Source organism: Fukomys damarensis, unplaced genomic scaffold (genome assembly GCF_012274545.1).
Source record: "Fukomys damarensis isolate Sample0158 unplaced genomic scaffold, DMR_v1.0_HiC HiC_scaffold_26, whole genome shotgun sequence".
NCBI lineage: Eukaryota > Metazoa > Chordata > Mammalia > Rodentia > Bathyergidae > Fukomys > Fukomys damarensis.
Genome location: NW_022900938.1, coordinates 34,848,668 through 34,864,885, shown reverse-complemented (window position 1 = coordinate 34,864,885; position 16,218 = coordinate 34,848,668). Strand labels below are relative to the sequence as shown.

The 16,218-nt window shown below is 39.4% G+C and overlaps 1 protein-coding gene across 9 annotated transcripts in view; it reads left to right on the top strand.

The window, feature by feature from the left end:
* Tanc1 (tetratricopeptide repeat, ankyrin repeat and coiled-coil containing 1) overlaps window positions 1–16,218 on the top strand; it is a 199,867-nt gene that overhangs the window by 111,225 nt on the left and 72,424 nt on the right. For 6 of the 9 annotated variants that reach the window (XM_033756290.1, XM_033756288.1, XM_010606787.2 and 3 more), the window contains 3 exons: window positions 3,047–3,151; window positions 14,845–14,975; window positions 16,015–16,201. The exons of 1 other annotated variant lie outside the window; for it this stretch is intronic. In XM_033756290.1, coding sequence (XP_033612181.1) covers window positions 3,047–3,151; window positions 14,845–14,975; window positions 16,015–16,201 — 423 coding nt within the window. The remainder of the gene's footprint in view (window positions 1–3,046; window positions 3,152–14,844; window positions 14,976–16,014; window positions 16,202–16,218) is intronic. 2 more of the 9 variants (XM_033756293.1, XM_033756294.1) reach the window with 2 other exon arrangements.

Below are 16,218 nucleotides of genomic sequence, written 5' to 3'. Positions count from 1 at the left end.
TTCTGAAGGCTCTGGGTGACACTGGATTCCGTGTCCTTCTGACTTATGACAATGCTCAAAATAGCCCATGTCTTAACAAAATATCAACTATGATAGAATAATATGGAGGATGTAATGGGTAGATAGATTGGTGCCTAGAAATAGATCTCTTTAGGTTTGCCCTTATCGTACCATGACGAGTTAAAGGTAAGCAGCACCAGTATCTCTTGGGCACTGGGTATGGCTGCTGGTTGCAGGAGCTACAAATCATCAGAAGGTAATAATTCAAGGAGTTGACCTCTCTCTGTCCTTTAAACAGAGAGGGAAAAGGTGCTAGTGATCCATTTTACCTTAGGGAGTTGAGAAATCAAAAGGATATACATAGCTTCTCATAACATTGCTGTCTTGCTCAGGCCTTATTCCTAGTTCTTCTCTTCCATAGAAGATACTTGAGCCCTTCCTCATGTGTATTTATTTGGGATACATGTATATTTTAGATAAAATTTTGTTCCTGTTGTAGAGCCACTGTTCTCTTATTTAGACTCTGAGCGTATTTCCCTCCTACCCCTGTAACCATTCCATTAACCTTTTAAAAATTTTCCTTTTCAGACAGTGTTAAATAATGAAGACATCCATGTGATTAAATGTTACGTTAGTCATTTTAAAATTATGGTTTCTAAAGTTCAAAATAACATCTTTATTCGTAAAGTGGCCCCTTTGATAAATAGGGATGTTATTTTAAGATGCAGTACATTACTGCTGGCTGAGAATTGGATTATTTTTCTAGTAGTGTAGATACTTTTACAGTAAACCTTTAGATGGCAGCATCTCTCACCATAAACCATATTTTGAACAAAACCTCTTAGATATATAAAATATTGCTGAGAATCTTCTTGTATCACCCCTTCACTGTGTGAGGATGGAGGTGGGATCCCAGCGCAGGCAGAGCAGTGGCACAGGGCTGTGTAGGGGGTAGTCATAGACCCCTGCTTGGAGCTCTTTCTACCATCCCTTCTCTTACTGATGATGCAAAAATGTTTCTGTCTCTGTGGCCTTGTTCAAAATACCAGGCAACAACCATGGTGGAAATCAGTATAGAGATTCCTCAAAAAACTAAAAATAGAAATTCCAGTCAACCATCTGTACCCCCTTGTAGGGGTTAAACACATCATGTTATAGTGATATATGCATACCCATGTTTACAGCATAATAGGTATATCTTAGAAGAAGCCTGTATGTCCATCAACAGATGAATGGATAAAGAAAATGTGGTATTTATATACAGTGCAATACTGTGTCATAAAGAAGGTTAAACTTGAGTCATTTGGAGGAAAATGGATGTTCCTTGAGACCATAATGTTAAGTAAAATAAATCAGACATTCAAGCTTAAATATCACATGGTTTATCTTTTATGAGAAACCATAAATAAAGAGCAAAATAAAAATTAATAAATAGGGAGGTAGATCTTTTGTGAGAGGGAAGGAGAGATGAAAAGTTGGAGGGAGAGGAGGGAGGGGAAAGGGATGAAAAAGAATTAAGATGTGTTATGTACATGTACCCACTCTCCACAAGAAATGTCATCATTATGTACTGCACACATTAATAAAAAAAACAGCTGAAGAAAAATAATCTGCACACACACACAAAAGGCAATCATTGAAAAATGAATCCAGTGGGTGATTCTAGACCAAAATGGAATGATATTTGGAGTGAGCAGAGAGGCCAGATAGTCTGTTTCTTTAAAAAAACTGCTTAAGATATAATTCATATGCCATGCAATTCACCCACTTAGTGTATCGTGCAGGAGTTTTTAGGATGTTTACAAAGTTTACAAAGAATCACTGAAATCTAATTTTAGAACATTTTCTTACTCCCAAAAGAATTTCCTTAGTCATCACCCCACAATCCTACCTATCTTCAAGCCCTTGGCAACCACTCAGATCTTTCACATCTGTACGTTTGCCTATTTTGATGTTACGTGTTACTAGAACAATACAGTATGTGGTCTTTTGTGACTGACTGGCTTCTTTCAAGTTTCACTCATATTGTACTATGAATTCGTGTTTCATTCCCTTTTATTTCCCAATAATAATTCAGTATGTGGCTACACCACATTTGTTTCATCAGTTGATGGGACTTTGGCTATTGTAAGTAATACGATCATGAAGGTGTGTGTCCAAATACATATTTATATAGGCATACATTCACATGGAGGTGGAATTGCTAGGCCATGTGGTAACTGTGTGTCTAACCTTTCAATCAACTTACTGCTAATTTGTTTTCCAAAGTGGCTATACCATTGCCTATTCCCAGCAGCAAACGAGGTTTCATCCAGTCTTATTAAGAATTCCAGATTTTCTGATGACAAGTTGCAGTTGCGGGAGGGAGTAAGACTGTCTCTCTCGTGTCCTTGAGTCGCCTGCTGCATTGGCTGCCATGCTGCTTTGAAGGCAGCTATTTCAGCTGCCAAGAAAGCAGCAGTCATCCTCTAGGCCCCACAATTACCCTGGGTCACCAGCCCAATAAGATGCCAGTGTTCAGTGGCTGCTTAGAGCTTGTAGATATTACAGGCCAGTTGTTTTGTAATCCTTGCCTCCTGACTTTGGAAGTACGAAGCAACCAAATCATCTTTATCCCAGTTAGAGGAAAATGATATTTGAAGGAAAAAAAAAAAGCCTCTACCACACACTGCTCAGGTTTGAATACATCAAACTCACCTACTTGAAATGCAGTGAAGACAGTGGTAGAGACTTCCTAGCAGAAGAGCAGCTTTTGTTTTTGTCAGAGTTCATGTTCTCCAAACTGAGCTTACCCTTTTCTTGTTTGGCAGCCCAGAATGGACATTCCATGTCTGCCCTGAGGTTGACTCATGTGTGTGTGTGTGTGTGTGTGTGTGTGTGTGTGTGTGTGTGTGTGTGAGAGAGAGAGAGAGAGAGAGAGAGAGAGAGTAGGGGCTGACTCTTCCTTAGGCATATTTGGATCCTGGTACAGACACATACTGTACATTCTGAAGGTTTATTTGCATCTGGAAAAAAATTAGCCACACTCAGATCTTTCCCACTGCAGGTCCCATCAGGAAGCCCAAGTATGTGGAAAGCCCCAGGGTGCCTGGAGATGCAGTTATAATCCCGTTCAGAGAAGTGTCCAAGCCCACAGAGCCCAGTGAGAATGGTAAGAATATGTTTTCAGTGATTTCTCCTTCCTGCCCTAAAGATTGTACAAAATGGCACTCCGTATTTCTGAGTGAAACTTGAGTGCCCTTGCAGGAATACTTTGCTGAACTAAATGTATTTGAGAGGCTTTACCCTCTCCAGGCAGTTCACAGAACTTTGTTTAGCTTATGTAAATTCCTAGAATTACATACATAGAATAAGAACAGTTGAGTGAGTATATATATATTGTTTAAAGTTTGGGCCTTGCTTCCTTTGAATTCTGACCTATGTGGGCTTTGGGGGACATGGAAAATGTACTAAGAATCTGCAAGGTTATGTTCTGTTTTCAATATTTTAACAGTTCAGAATACTCAACAGGCATTGGCTTTTGAAACTTTAGACAAAGCTTGTAAGAGCTAGATTTCTTAAAAGCATTTGGTAACTTTTGGAAGATTTTTTTTTCTGTTTTCAAAATTAAAGTTTTTCTTTAGACAGTATTGAAGTACAAAAATTGATAGAAAAATTTTTGTTAAGACATTTTATATTTTATTTTGTTGGGTTTTTTTGGGGGTGTTTAAAGCTAAGTATAGCACACATTATGAACTTAATAATATTTAGTAGGTGCATTAATAGTTCTTTATTTTTAAAAATCAGTTCAAGAATTTACTTGTTTGTTCTTTTCTGGGGAGTGCCCAACACACAACTGTATGGCCTTAATTTGGGTGCTTTGAATTTACACACAGATTTCCTGCCTCAATACAACAATAAGAATCTTGGCCTATGCATAGAAGCTCATTTTGCCCTCACCTTGTTTTTAAAACAAAAAAAAAATTTAAATTGAGCCATGATTCCATTTTGGAATTCTAGGAACCCTCTTCTGTTTCAATGGTGATGGTGGGGAAACACCCCCTTTCTCTTGTAACTATAATGTATGCATTTTATATTTCTGGTGTTGTATAGCAGAAAGTAGGACATAGTAGGACAGTAGAGTGGTGGTTAAAATACGGCTAAAATTAACTTGAAAGGGGGGATTAGCAGAAATCAGGAAGAAGAGCACAAGCTGAGAGGGAGGGGAGCCAGCAAAAGCTGAAATCAGGGTGCTTGGAATGCATACAGAAGGAGGTAATATGGGGTATGCTGGGTAGGCAAGAGGTTCTAGTACTTGTGTCCTCACATGAGCAAGCCCACTTTATCCTTTCTGGCCAGGTACCCAGTTGTGTGATTGAAGAGACTCATGCCAGGGATTTTTGCTGAGGGAGCCACATGGCATTGGGTGTATATGTTAATGGTGGAGAGTTTATTGTGGTATCCAGTTAGGATAGCTGTTACCTGATACATGAGCTCTTGGCTGGTAATTCATGAGTATAAGTACCCTGTTCTTCATTTCTGTTCCGTATGTTGAAGTGAAATGAAAATCTGCCTCTCAGGTATCAGTTATTGAAGTGATGCTATCTGCCCATCTTAGATTAAGCTTGCTACCCCTCAACCTTATCCCTACCCCTCTAAAATCTTGGTCATCCTGTTTGATTATGCCCCTGGGGCTTTACTTGGCCTAGACACCACTGTGTCATTTCTTATGGTCGTAAGGATTGGATTGTTGGAGTTCCATATAAGGATATCTTGTTGTGAGAGGGGAAATATTTACAATTTTTATTGGTCTAAGAAAGGAGGTTATAAATAGTCCCCACTGTCACTTTTCTCACCTTGCCCAAGGCAGAATTGGCCACCTTTCTTGGCAAGAGGAAAAGTACTTGTGCTTGGCTATGGACCAAGCTAAATTCAAGTGCAGACATTGGTCTTGCTGGAGAGACCAAAATTTGCATATGTGCTCACTCCCAAGATCTGAGCTCTCTGATGAGGCTTCATCTGGCTCCGAGGGGAACAAAATTACAACTTACGGACTTTGAGAACAGGACCAGAAAATTCCATCTCTGCTAAAATTAAGAAGCAGGGTACTTTTCCATTTTTTAAAAGGTATAAGTCGGGGTGTTAGGGTCTGGGCACATGGTCCTGTAAGATGATAATTTATCATGTTGGTTCCCCTCCCAGCAGGGCTGCTCTTTGGTTGGGGGTGAGTGGTTGCCTAGCAGAATTGAACTCAACAATTAGCAAAGGGCGATGTGTTTTGTAATCTTCACGGAATCTTTTAAATTTCAATAGAATTAATTAAGACTGCCATATTAAAGTGTGCATTTTTATGTCCAGGTCATTGAACCTGAAGGAGAGGCTTGAGCTAACTAAAATTACTTGAGTTTGCGTACTGTTGAGGCATGTGTAGATGCATGATGGGCCAATTCTAATCTCTGAGGTTTGATGTTGGCATCATCACTTAAGTTTCACTTTAAAGTTCAGTCTTCTGCTTCCCCTACTTCCTTTGGGCGTTCTTACTAATCTCTATGAATACTTTTGGGTGCTGTCAATCATAACAGTGTCTTTTGAAAACAGCTCCTTGTGAAATGCCTTTGAAATTTCACGTAGACTCATGAAATATCAATATATACCTAAATGTTTAAATATTCTTTCCAGACCGCGAGGCCTCATTTTTAGTTTTGTGGCTCCATGAAGCTCCATCAATTCTTGAATTTTAGCTATTTTTTTAATATAATTTGTAAATAATTCTGTTGATGTGTAACTTTCCTTTTTTAGCCATCTGGGAAGTGGGTTCAAACTGATGAACTTTTTTTTTTGATAAGCAAATAAACTGTTTATTAAAGTTTGCTCTCACCCAGAAATATCTTTAGGAAAAAATTTTCTGCTATATTCAAAATTTGAAAATATTTTGAAACACAGCAGTTTTCTTCTCTGTTCCTTAATGAAGTCCTCAAACTCAATGCAAACCATAATAAGCTGTACGTCACATAGAATAGAGTCTTTATAAATAAGCTTTCAATTATTAAACCAATCTATTGTTTTGGGGAGGTGTCATTTACCCTCCAAAACCCATACCTCTGCCTTATAAGAAAAGAAAACCCAGACCAATTAGAGGGGATTATTAAATTATAATAGGACTCACAACTTTATTTTTTGTATTAGAGACAACTATAATTCATTTCACTTTGCTTTAATATATCATTAGCTACTTGAGCAAGCTTTGATGGGGAGGGGTGAGAAAGTTTTTAGTCTCAGGAGTCATTGCTCAATGTAGATCAATCTCAAAATATGATGAAACTTTTTTCTGGCAGTCTGGATAGCAAATAAAACTAACACATTTGAAGCAACAGAATAAATGGAAACCTACCTTACTGGGAAGAAGGTGGTCTCTTTTAGGTACATGTTTAAGTAAATATTTTTTTGATGGCTTATATTTTTGCTTACTATTTGAGACATTCAAAGAGATGTATAAAATTGAGACGATGTAAAGAATAATGGTACCTACCTTTCCACTACCTAGTTTAAGCAATAAAATGTAGCTGTATTTCCCCTTGATCTTGCTTTGTCTTTAAATTGCAGTTTCTTAAAATGCTGATGTTACATTTAACTAATGAGTGAAGATTTAGTCAGGTGGGAGTGTAGAAGTGAGCATACCTGGCATGTGTCCAGTGGAAGAAAAACTAGAGGTAGTGAATCCATTCGTTCTACATTTCCTTCAAGTATCAATGGAATTCCTAAGCTTTGGAAAGTGCTAGAAGGTATTTGAGACCAGATATCAAGCATAGGTGCCTGATTAGGGTTTAAAGACCTGAATATAAAGTGATTATAATTTAAAGGAGGAAGTAATGTGGACTACTCCAAGTAGTGAGATGAGTCAGGAGTTTAGCAGGTAGAGATTCTGAATGTGGGAAAACCTTGATTGATGCTGTGCTTTAAGATGTGCCAGTTATCTCAGTCCATTTGAGGCTGCTCTGACAAAAATACCACAAACCAAGTGGTTTATAAACAACAGAAATTGAGTCCTTACATTTTGGGAGGCTGAGAATGAAGGCAAGGGGCCAAGAGATTCTTGGTTCACAGACAGCTGTCTTTTCTGTATCACCTCATAGGGTGGGAAGAATCAACAAAGTAATGGCTATGCTTTCTTGACCTAATCACCTTCTCAAGGTCCTACCTTCTAATCCATCACCCTGGGAGTTAGGATTTTATCAAGGAATTGAGGGGACAGGCATACACCCAAACATTTAGACCATATCTTATGATAATAGGGTGAAGAGGGAAGGAAGAGACTAGAATCATAGAGGGTGAGGTAAAAAAAAATTCTTTAGTTACATGAGAAAGTCAGATTAGTCTCAGGCAAGACGAGAAGATGGATGGGAAGAATATTGAGACTACAAGGACCTGGGAGCCACCATAAGAGAGAAAGATGACAGCTTTAAGTCTGTGAGGCTGTGTTAAGAGGACCCGGATGGGAGTGACAGGTGTTTTTGTTTGAGTTCAGTTTTCAAGCATGTGGCCTTAAAGTGCTGGTGGAACATCTAGGCAAAAATGTCTAACCAACACCTGGAAAATCCAACTGGCCTGAAGAAAGAGCTCAGAGTGTAAAATGGGAAGCCATTTGCTTTAAGGTAAGATGACAGGGTAAGATACACTAGGGGAAAAGATTTAGTCTTTTTTGAGAGATGAGGACCAAGAAACTTTGGTATTTTACTTATGATCTGTGAATAAAAGGTGAACAACAACAACAAAAAAAAAACTGGAAAGAGGGTAGAAGCAGAAACACATGAGACCACAGTGTCCTAAAAGCCATGAATTTTCTTTTTTGTGTTTTCTCCCATGTAGAAGAATTTGCAAGGTCAGAAATCTAGAGGAAAATCAAAGGAGGAGTTATGCTATTTTTTTAAAAAACAAGAAGAAAAATTATGAGTTTAGTAGGGCTAAAGAGTGTTTTTAAAAAATGAAGAAAAATTATAGTAGTAGGAGTAGCAGTAGGAGAGTAGTAAAATTGAGTGAAGTTTTAGGTAAGTGATGAGAAAATGCATCGGTAAGAATAGATACCTTCTTTTAACCCCAAGAAATAAAGTAGATGAGAAAGTATGAGGGACCAAGCATTAGGAAGAGTGTATGTAGCTTTTTGTTTTGTTTTAAGAAAATAGATTTCCTCTAACACAATTGTAGACTTAATGCAGAAGTTCTTAAAATATGAGTTGGGATTTCTAAGGTGTCCTTCACTCCTTCAGGGATTTGTAAGGTCAAAACTTTTTACATTTCTGTTTCTTTTTGCAGTACTGGGGATTGAACCCAAGGCTTTATGCCTGATAGGCAAGTACACAATCTGAATCACATCCCCAGCCCTTTTGATTTTGTTTTGAGACAGGGTCTCTGAATTGCTTAGGTTGACCTCAAACTTATGATCCTCCTGCCTTAGCCTCTGGAACAGTTGAGATTATTTGTTTGTCTCTTCTTTTTCTTTTTCTTTTTTTTTTCTTTTATGATTTGTACTGAGTAGCATTTTAGCCATTTTTTTCAGATCATGATATACAATATATTGTTACCCTATTTTGTTACGAAGTTTTACTTTTATAGAGATGTAAGAAGAATGTTTTAAAATATTTTCTTTGTTAATATATACTTGTTAAATTAGAATAAGAAATAAAACACTCAAAATCATTGGTCAAACTTCTGATGCCTGCTTTTCAAAGCAAGGCACCTATTAATTGTAGTAGTCATTGTATTCTTCTCTGCCATATACTTGCATCAGAAAAAAAATTCACCGAAGAATGTCCTTGACAAAGCACTACAAATAATGAATGTTGTTAGATGCTGACCCTTTAATACCTACCTTTTTAATATTCTGTGTGATGAAGTGGGAAGTCCACATGAAGCACTTCTGCTGCATGCTGAAGCATGGTGATTGTCTTGTGGCAAAGAAAGTGTGTGATTGTTTGAATTCTAAGCTGAAACAGCCCCTTGTTAAATCATTTTTCTTTGAAGTAATGACTGACAAACTATAGTTATTCAGAACTGGGTATTTGTCACACGTTTTCTTCAAAAGGCATGAAATAAACCTGTCACTTCAATTAAAAAAAAAAAACACCTCACAAAATTAGTTGTCAATGCTAAAACTTGACCTTTTAAATTAAAATTAGGTTTTTAGGAAACTACATCTGTCACGTTGAGCTTGGTGGCTTCCTAAGACTCGTAAATTAAGATCTGCAGTAATTTTAATGAATATATTTTGATGTTGTGTCAACATTTTCAAGACCTGCAAAACCAACAGTTTCCAACTGACCCAGTGCAAGATGTTAAAAAAATCTTGCCTATATAAAATATCCATTTGAAACACAAAACAGGCTGAGGCTGTAACTCAGGGGCAGAACACTTGCATATTTAGCATGTGCAAAGCCATGGGCACAATCTTTGGCACCAGAAACCAACAAAACAAACAAAAAAAACCATAAAACAGAGTCCTGGATTTTACTATAACAAAGTATGAACAGTTCATTGATGTGTGTGCAGAGTCAACATTGGAACTTACCTGTAGGAAATTGCTGTTTGTTGAGTTTTGTGAGGTATGAAGGAATATCTGTAATTAACTAGAACAACTCCTCTGTTTCCCAATTACAAATCTTTTAGGCTGCAGTCTAAATCACATGGTTTAACCAAAAGCATGTGGCTGAAACTATAGCACGGGGATGGAGCCAATGTGAGGCCACGGTTCATTCCCCAGGATCATTCAGTCAACCAACAAACGTATTCAAAAAGGTTGAATTCCGATGGAGGTATGAGAATCTAGCTATCTTCTATTAAGTCAGACAGTAAAAAGACTTTCAAAAATACAAAACAGTGCTTTTCTTCCTAACTTTTTGAGTAGAAAGTATATTTTTAATTAAAATTTAGTTAAGTAATGAGTTTTTATTTTAAAAAAAGTAAACATACATTATGAGTTCTTAGTTTTAATTTCTAGTATGATAAATATCGACAGACAAAACTCAATAGTCGAAGCTCATTGAACTCCTCATTATTATTATTTTTTTTTTATGGTGGTACCTGGGATTGAAATCACAACCTTGTACTTTTAAGGCAATAAAAATCCCTGGCCCATTCCTCGTTAATTTTTGAGAGTAAGTCCGAGGCCAAAACATTTGAGAATTTACTAGCTCAGGGGGGAAAAAAAGGAAGAAAATAAAAACAGATGAGAAAACTGATCTACAGTCTGAAAGCTACCTAGATTTGAGGGAGTAGGGTGTTACAGCTAAATGACAGTACAATTGAAGAGAAAAGGCTAATTAAGGTACTTTGAAAGAAGGAATGGTGAAGTTTGGTGACAATTTCAATATGGGGTAAGTTAGATGAAAAGCTTTAAAACTTGTGTAACATGTTTTAGTGTTGCAGTGTAGAAACAAATTATTAACAGCAACAGCAGGTTCATTAATTGATCCATTCTAAATACTGGTTTTGTATATTTGGGGGCAGGGAGAGTTGGTGATGGCTGAGGAGGAGCCACCAGAAAGAAGCAGGAAAATGTTCATAATTAGAAGTCAAGGATGACAGGTTAAGCAAGAGGCATCTCATAGATAGGGAGAGACTAGGATCAGGGGAAATGGGTCAGTGTCAAGTTCATGGCCTGTCTCATTTAACAGACGCCATCTTAGAAAGTTGGTATTAAGTCGGTTGTTGAAGGTCACTAGTGAATGGCTGCTGTTGTTGATGAAGCCCAGTACTCTGTAGAATGCAAGGAGGGTAAGAGGAGGGAAGAGGCTCTCTGAATGGAATGATCTTACCTTGCAGTTCTAACAGAGTTTAACTTTATGAAGAAGGAATGATCCGGGTGAGTAGCACGCGTCTGTAATACCAGCACTGTAGGAGCCTGAGGCAAGAGGATTTCGAGTTTGAACCTAACCTGGGCAATTTAGCAACGTGGTGAGGTCCTGTCTCAAAAGTGAAAAATAAATTTTAGAAAGGGCTGGGGATGTAACTCATTGCAAGGGCTTGGATTCATTCCTCGGTACAGCCCTCCCCACAGGGAAGATTAAATGGGAGGTGAAGCAGTGCATACAGGCCAAATTGAGGCCTTGGTAATGGACAGAGGAGTGAATTTATTGGCTAGGAATGTAGTTCAGTGGTAGAGCACTTGCCTAGCATTGGGTGACCCTGGATTTAATCCCCAGCACTACTCACCACATAGGCAAGCACATGCATGCACACAGAAAAAGAAAATTTTTTGGTTTTGAATAAGGAGTCGATAAAAATCTATTTGGGCCATAGTCATTATAAACAGCTATATTTTTAGGTAAGAGACATAGCATATTTGAAAATACATGTGAACTTATAAAGCCAGAAAATGAAATAACAGTGAGGAAGTATGGGTGTTTAGCGTTAAAGCTGGTATAGGTAATAACCAGCTCTTCTAGCATCGTGTGGTTTATTGGGTGTTTCTCATGTATTACTTGCCACCTATGGGAAGTAGATATGGCCGCCTCACTGAAGAGGAGATTGAGGTTCAGAGTCTGAGCAGCATAAGACCAGCCCAGAACTGCTTTAGCAAGGAGAGCATCCTGTCTTCTGAGGCGGTAGAGGAGGACTGTGAAAACCACTGATTGTTTGAAGTTATAATGGCAACAGTTGGGAAGCCAGTCACTTCAGGGGTGGCTATTTGGTGTTTGTGCCCCGTTGTCCAGCCAAGTCTGTAGAGTGAAAGAGGCAGGCAGGAAGTGCCCATGAATTTGTCTTTACCTTTATGCATGGGTGAGCCTTCCACCATGATGCGATAAGGAGGAACCTGTGAACATGCTATTGGGAGGAATAATACTCCCTTACTGCTGGATTCCCAGGGAGTACAAGGCCAGTTACTCTTAGCTCCAAACACAGCTATCACAAATCCTTTGGCTATTTAAATCTGTGAGTCATAAAGTGACATGAGGTCTTTCTTATCTCCAGTTATATTATCCCTCAGATACTGGGTAAAGCTTGCCCCTTGTTAATGAATGATTTAATATTAACCACATGAGTGAAAAGAGACTACATTTAAAGTGGCCCAGTAGAATTTTGTTCAGAGGTTATTTTGCAGTAATAGTTCCCATAAAGGAGATTATCTAGTTGTTTTAGGGACGATGTTTGGTGAACAACTGTGGAAGTAGAAATGTATTTCCATTGCGCAGTGGTGTGTACCCATTCGTGTGAGTTCCAGGCAGCTCATCTCTCTCAGAATGGTGTTGCCATTCTTCCCCCAGAGGTCCTCCTGCAAGTCATCACACAGGTGACTTGATGTAGACTGAGGACTTCCAACTGAACAGAACCTTTTAAGGAGAAGGTCACTAAGATGATATCTTAGAAGAAAGAATAATGTGAAAAGACAGTTGGGCTGGACATGTGGCACAAACCTATAATTCCAGCATTGGGAGGCTGAGGCAGGAGGATCAAAACAAGTTTGAGGGCAGCCTGCACTACATAGTGAGTTCAAGACTGGCCTGAACTGCATAGTGAGACCCTATCTCAAGACACCACCCCCACAATACTTGGGTGTTTCTCCAGCTCAGCCACTAAGCCTGGAAACTGCCACTGCTCCATAACTCATCTGAAGGGGGAAGTGTCTGAATAACTAATTGTTTTAAAGGTTTTTAAAAAATTTTTATTTTTAATGAGAATGTAGGTACGAAACTGTGCAGGCACAGTGTGGAGGTGGCAGTGTGTCTGCTGGGATGGTGATGTTCCTCTCCTGCACATGGGAACTCCCAGCATCCTGGGCTTTCAAGTGAGTTCCAAGTGAGCCATAAGCTTTGGCCTTATTTGATGTTGGGTCCATTTTGTGGCAGCCAAGCCTGTGGAGCTGTGCTTGCCTCCCCAGCAGCTGCCAACTGGGAGTAATTTTTGGCCCTTTCCCCAGAGTGTTTCAGGTTGAACCAGAAGCTAGGCTTTGTGGGGCACTGTCACAATTGGATAGCAGTGTGGAGATTGTTTGGACAGGAAAGCGGGTGTGGAATAGAGAAACTCCTGAGATCTGCTCCCTCACCCACTTCTTCCCCCTTTCCTCCACATGTGTGCCCTTCCTTTTGGTCCTGCTGCCTCCTAAGATAAAGCAGCTGCCCTGCCTGAGCCTTGGGGCAGGGGAGGGGTGAGGGATGGAAGGAGGAGGCACAGGTCCAGTTCCGAGTGGCTCAGCCCTTGGGTGTGCCTGGGTTGTGTTGATTGTTTTGGAGCCTGCTTCCTTTCCCAGGTGCCCATCTACTTAAGGATCTAACTGTGGTTTTTTAAAGTCTAGTGAGAAGGGACCTAAGGAGCAGAGTACTAGGGGTGTGGTCCACTTCCCCTGGGGTGCCTCCTTTACCCTCTGTTGGCACAGGGCCATTGATCCTTCTGAGTTTAACTCAGGTGATCTAAAAACAAGGCTGTCTTGGACCAGAATAATGAAGCCTCAATTACCTTATTACTGTAGTTTTCTAGACTAACTAAAAATATCCAAACTGGAAATAGCTTTTCCTCCTACCCCAAGCATGAGAGATTTTGAGAGCAAGCAAGTGGTGGGTGCCTTTCTTTTCTGAAGATACTGCTACTCTGGTTTGCGTTGTAGCTGCCATTCTGGGTACATGACTTAGCAAAACTGATGTGTGCGAATGAAGATAATTCAGATTATCTTCCCGAATCTCTGCTTAATTTGATTTTTGCAGTTCTTACAAGAGGCAAAGCAAACATTGAGCTTTGTTGGTGATAACGATAGCTCATGGTAACATCACTGAGTTGTTGTTTCATCATTTTATTTTTTTAAGACCTCTGCCCATTATGTGTAGATTTTTGTATCTAGAGAAACTAGGTTCATTTATGTATGGGTCTAGGTGTCTAGACAATGAACAGAAACCAACAGTATTTTAGGTTGCATAATGTTAAGTTCCAGTTCTTATAAGCATAGTTTACTTTGTATATTGTTTCATTTTTACTGTGCTGATTTAAATGTAACAGGGGTGTTTGAATGATGTTTATATTTTATTTGTCAACTGTTACTAAGTATCCTTAGGCTTTTGGTTACAAGGTTAACCTGCAACTCAACATTTAATTCAGTCCAATAATAAAATTCTTTTAAGTGGTACAAAGTACCAAATGACCAACTTTAGGGATAACTCAAGAAAGGCCTTTCTTCCCAGCATTACCTGTAGAGCATTCTGAGAATTCAGACTGATTTTTCTTTATTTCTGCACAGACAACAGTACATTATTAAATCCAGTCTCTGAAGACATGTTTCACTGGGATTTAAAAAAAAAATCTTTGTTTCAGTGTGGATTGTCATTGTTTGGCGCTTCAGCTAGAATCTTAGTTATGACCTCCAGTGCTGTGGAATATGTGTAGCAAGTTTTTCTCCAAAATCCTCCTGCCCCTGTCTTGTTTAATGAGAACTTGGCTCTCAGTTTCATTCCAACCTCTGAATATCTTGGACCTCTGCCAGCATGCCACTTGGGTTGTATGTTATTTTGGCTTCCTGTGGCATTGACCACACTATATTCTTTAAGTTAGCCTTGAAGATGCTTTTCTTACCCAAAGGTGTGCCTGAAGTACCCATTTTTCACATGACATGGAAATAGGAACAGGCTGTCAAGGATACTAGACTCTTCTGATTCAGGTCAAATATTTCACCGTTTGCCCTTGGAGTTCCTCTGTTACTGTTTTCTTAACCTGTCTCAGTCTCTTAATTAGAATGTACTGCTAGAGGACAAGCAGCATTGTCAGACTTGGTGCATTTTATAAAAATACACAAAAGTGCCAGACAAGCAGCTGTAGTGTGAATTCATCCAGATGCAATGCTGAAATTCCCGAGAGGGGCATCTTTATTGTTTTCTTTCTTTGTTCCAGAAGCAAAGGCCGATAATGAACCGAGCTGTTCACCGGCAGCTCAAGAACTGTTGACAAGGCTGGGATTTTTACTGGGAGAAGGGATCCCAAGTGCCACACATATAACCATTGAAGACAAAAATGAAACCATGGTAATGTTCAAGGAAGACACTGCATTTCCTATCTGCTCAGAGGATGAATGAAGCAATCCAATCTTCCCCCGGCCACGAGGGGGAAAGCCATTGTTAGGTCAAATGAGTTCTGGGCTGTTGTGAATTGAATTTATTGCAACAGTTTTTTTCTAGGTTTTTGTAAGATGGGGTGAGTGGGTGGGAAAAGAAGGGAGCAGAATTTAGGAAATGTCCACATTAGCCTTCTAGTCACTTCCCAGAGAAGACTAGCTACATGTATTAAAGTGGCTAAAATAATTCCTTTATAATGGTACTACTTTTATCTTTATAGTGCCGTTCTTCCCATCTATCTACTTTGGTATAGTTGTTGGGATTTTAGAGGGTCAGTGGGGTGAGGAAAAGATTTATAGGAGATGAAGTTGAGATGAAATGAGATGAGCTCTCATCTGTAGGGAAGGCACTCCCCCGTGCAAGGGAGCAGCAGCACTTCGGAGACGTGCGCATTCGAATAGCAATGAGGGGCTAGAACTTCTGCCTCCTATGAGGGTCTCTGAGGCAGGATGTGAGGGAGGTATTGTGGGTTGATTGAGATTGCAGTGGTTGCCAGTCTCCTTTCCCAGTCACAGAGCCCATAAATCTTCCGGAATTGAATCAAGTTGCTGTGGTCATGAAACATTGCAAAAACAGAGTCCCCGGGTTTTTTGTACAGAGGTCAAATAACCCATTTGTCTTCTGTAGACTTTAAATGAGAGGAAGTCTGCCTGTTTGCCATTTCTGTTTTACAAATGTGCTTTCTCAGTAAATTATTGCTAAGATTTCCCTCTTAACAAAAAGAAAATCACAAAGGAGGGAAGCCACACAAAGATCCTTCTCTTTAAACATTTGGAAGACCATATGTATATCCATCCATATCTGTGCCTATTTTTGTCTTCCTCAGAGTTCAAAAACTATCTTCCACGTTCCTTTTTTTCAGTTTTATTATTTTAGGATCAAAAACAAAAGCATGTGTTGAAGTATCCTGTGTAAGCCACACTAACGCCTCCTTCCGTTCGTCTTGCAGTGCACAGTTCTGAGTCAAGGCATCAGTCCTTGCTCCACACTAACAAGCAGCACCGCATCTCCTAGCACCGATAGCCCCTGCTCAACCTTGAATAGCTGTGTCAGCAAGACGGCAGCCAACAAAAGTCCCTGTGAGACCATTAGCAGCCCTAGTTCCACCCTGGAAAGCAAGGACAGTGGAATTATAGGTAAGAAGCACACTGCT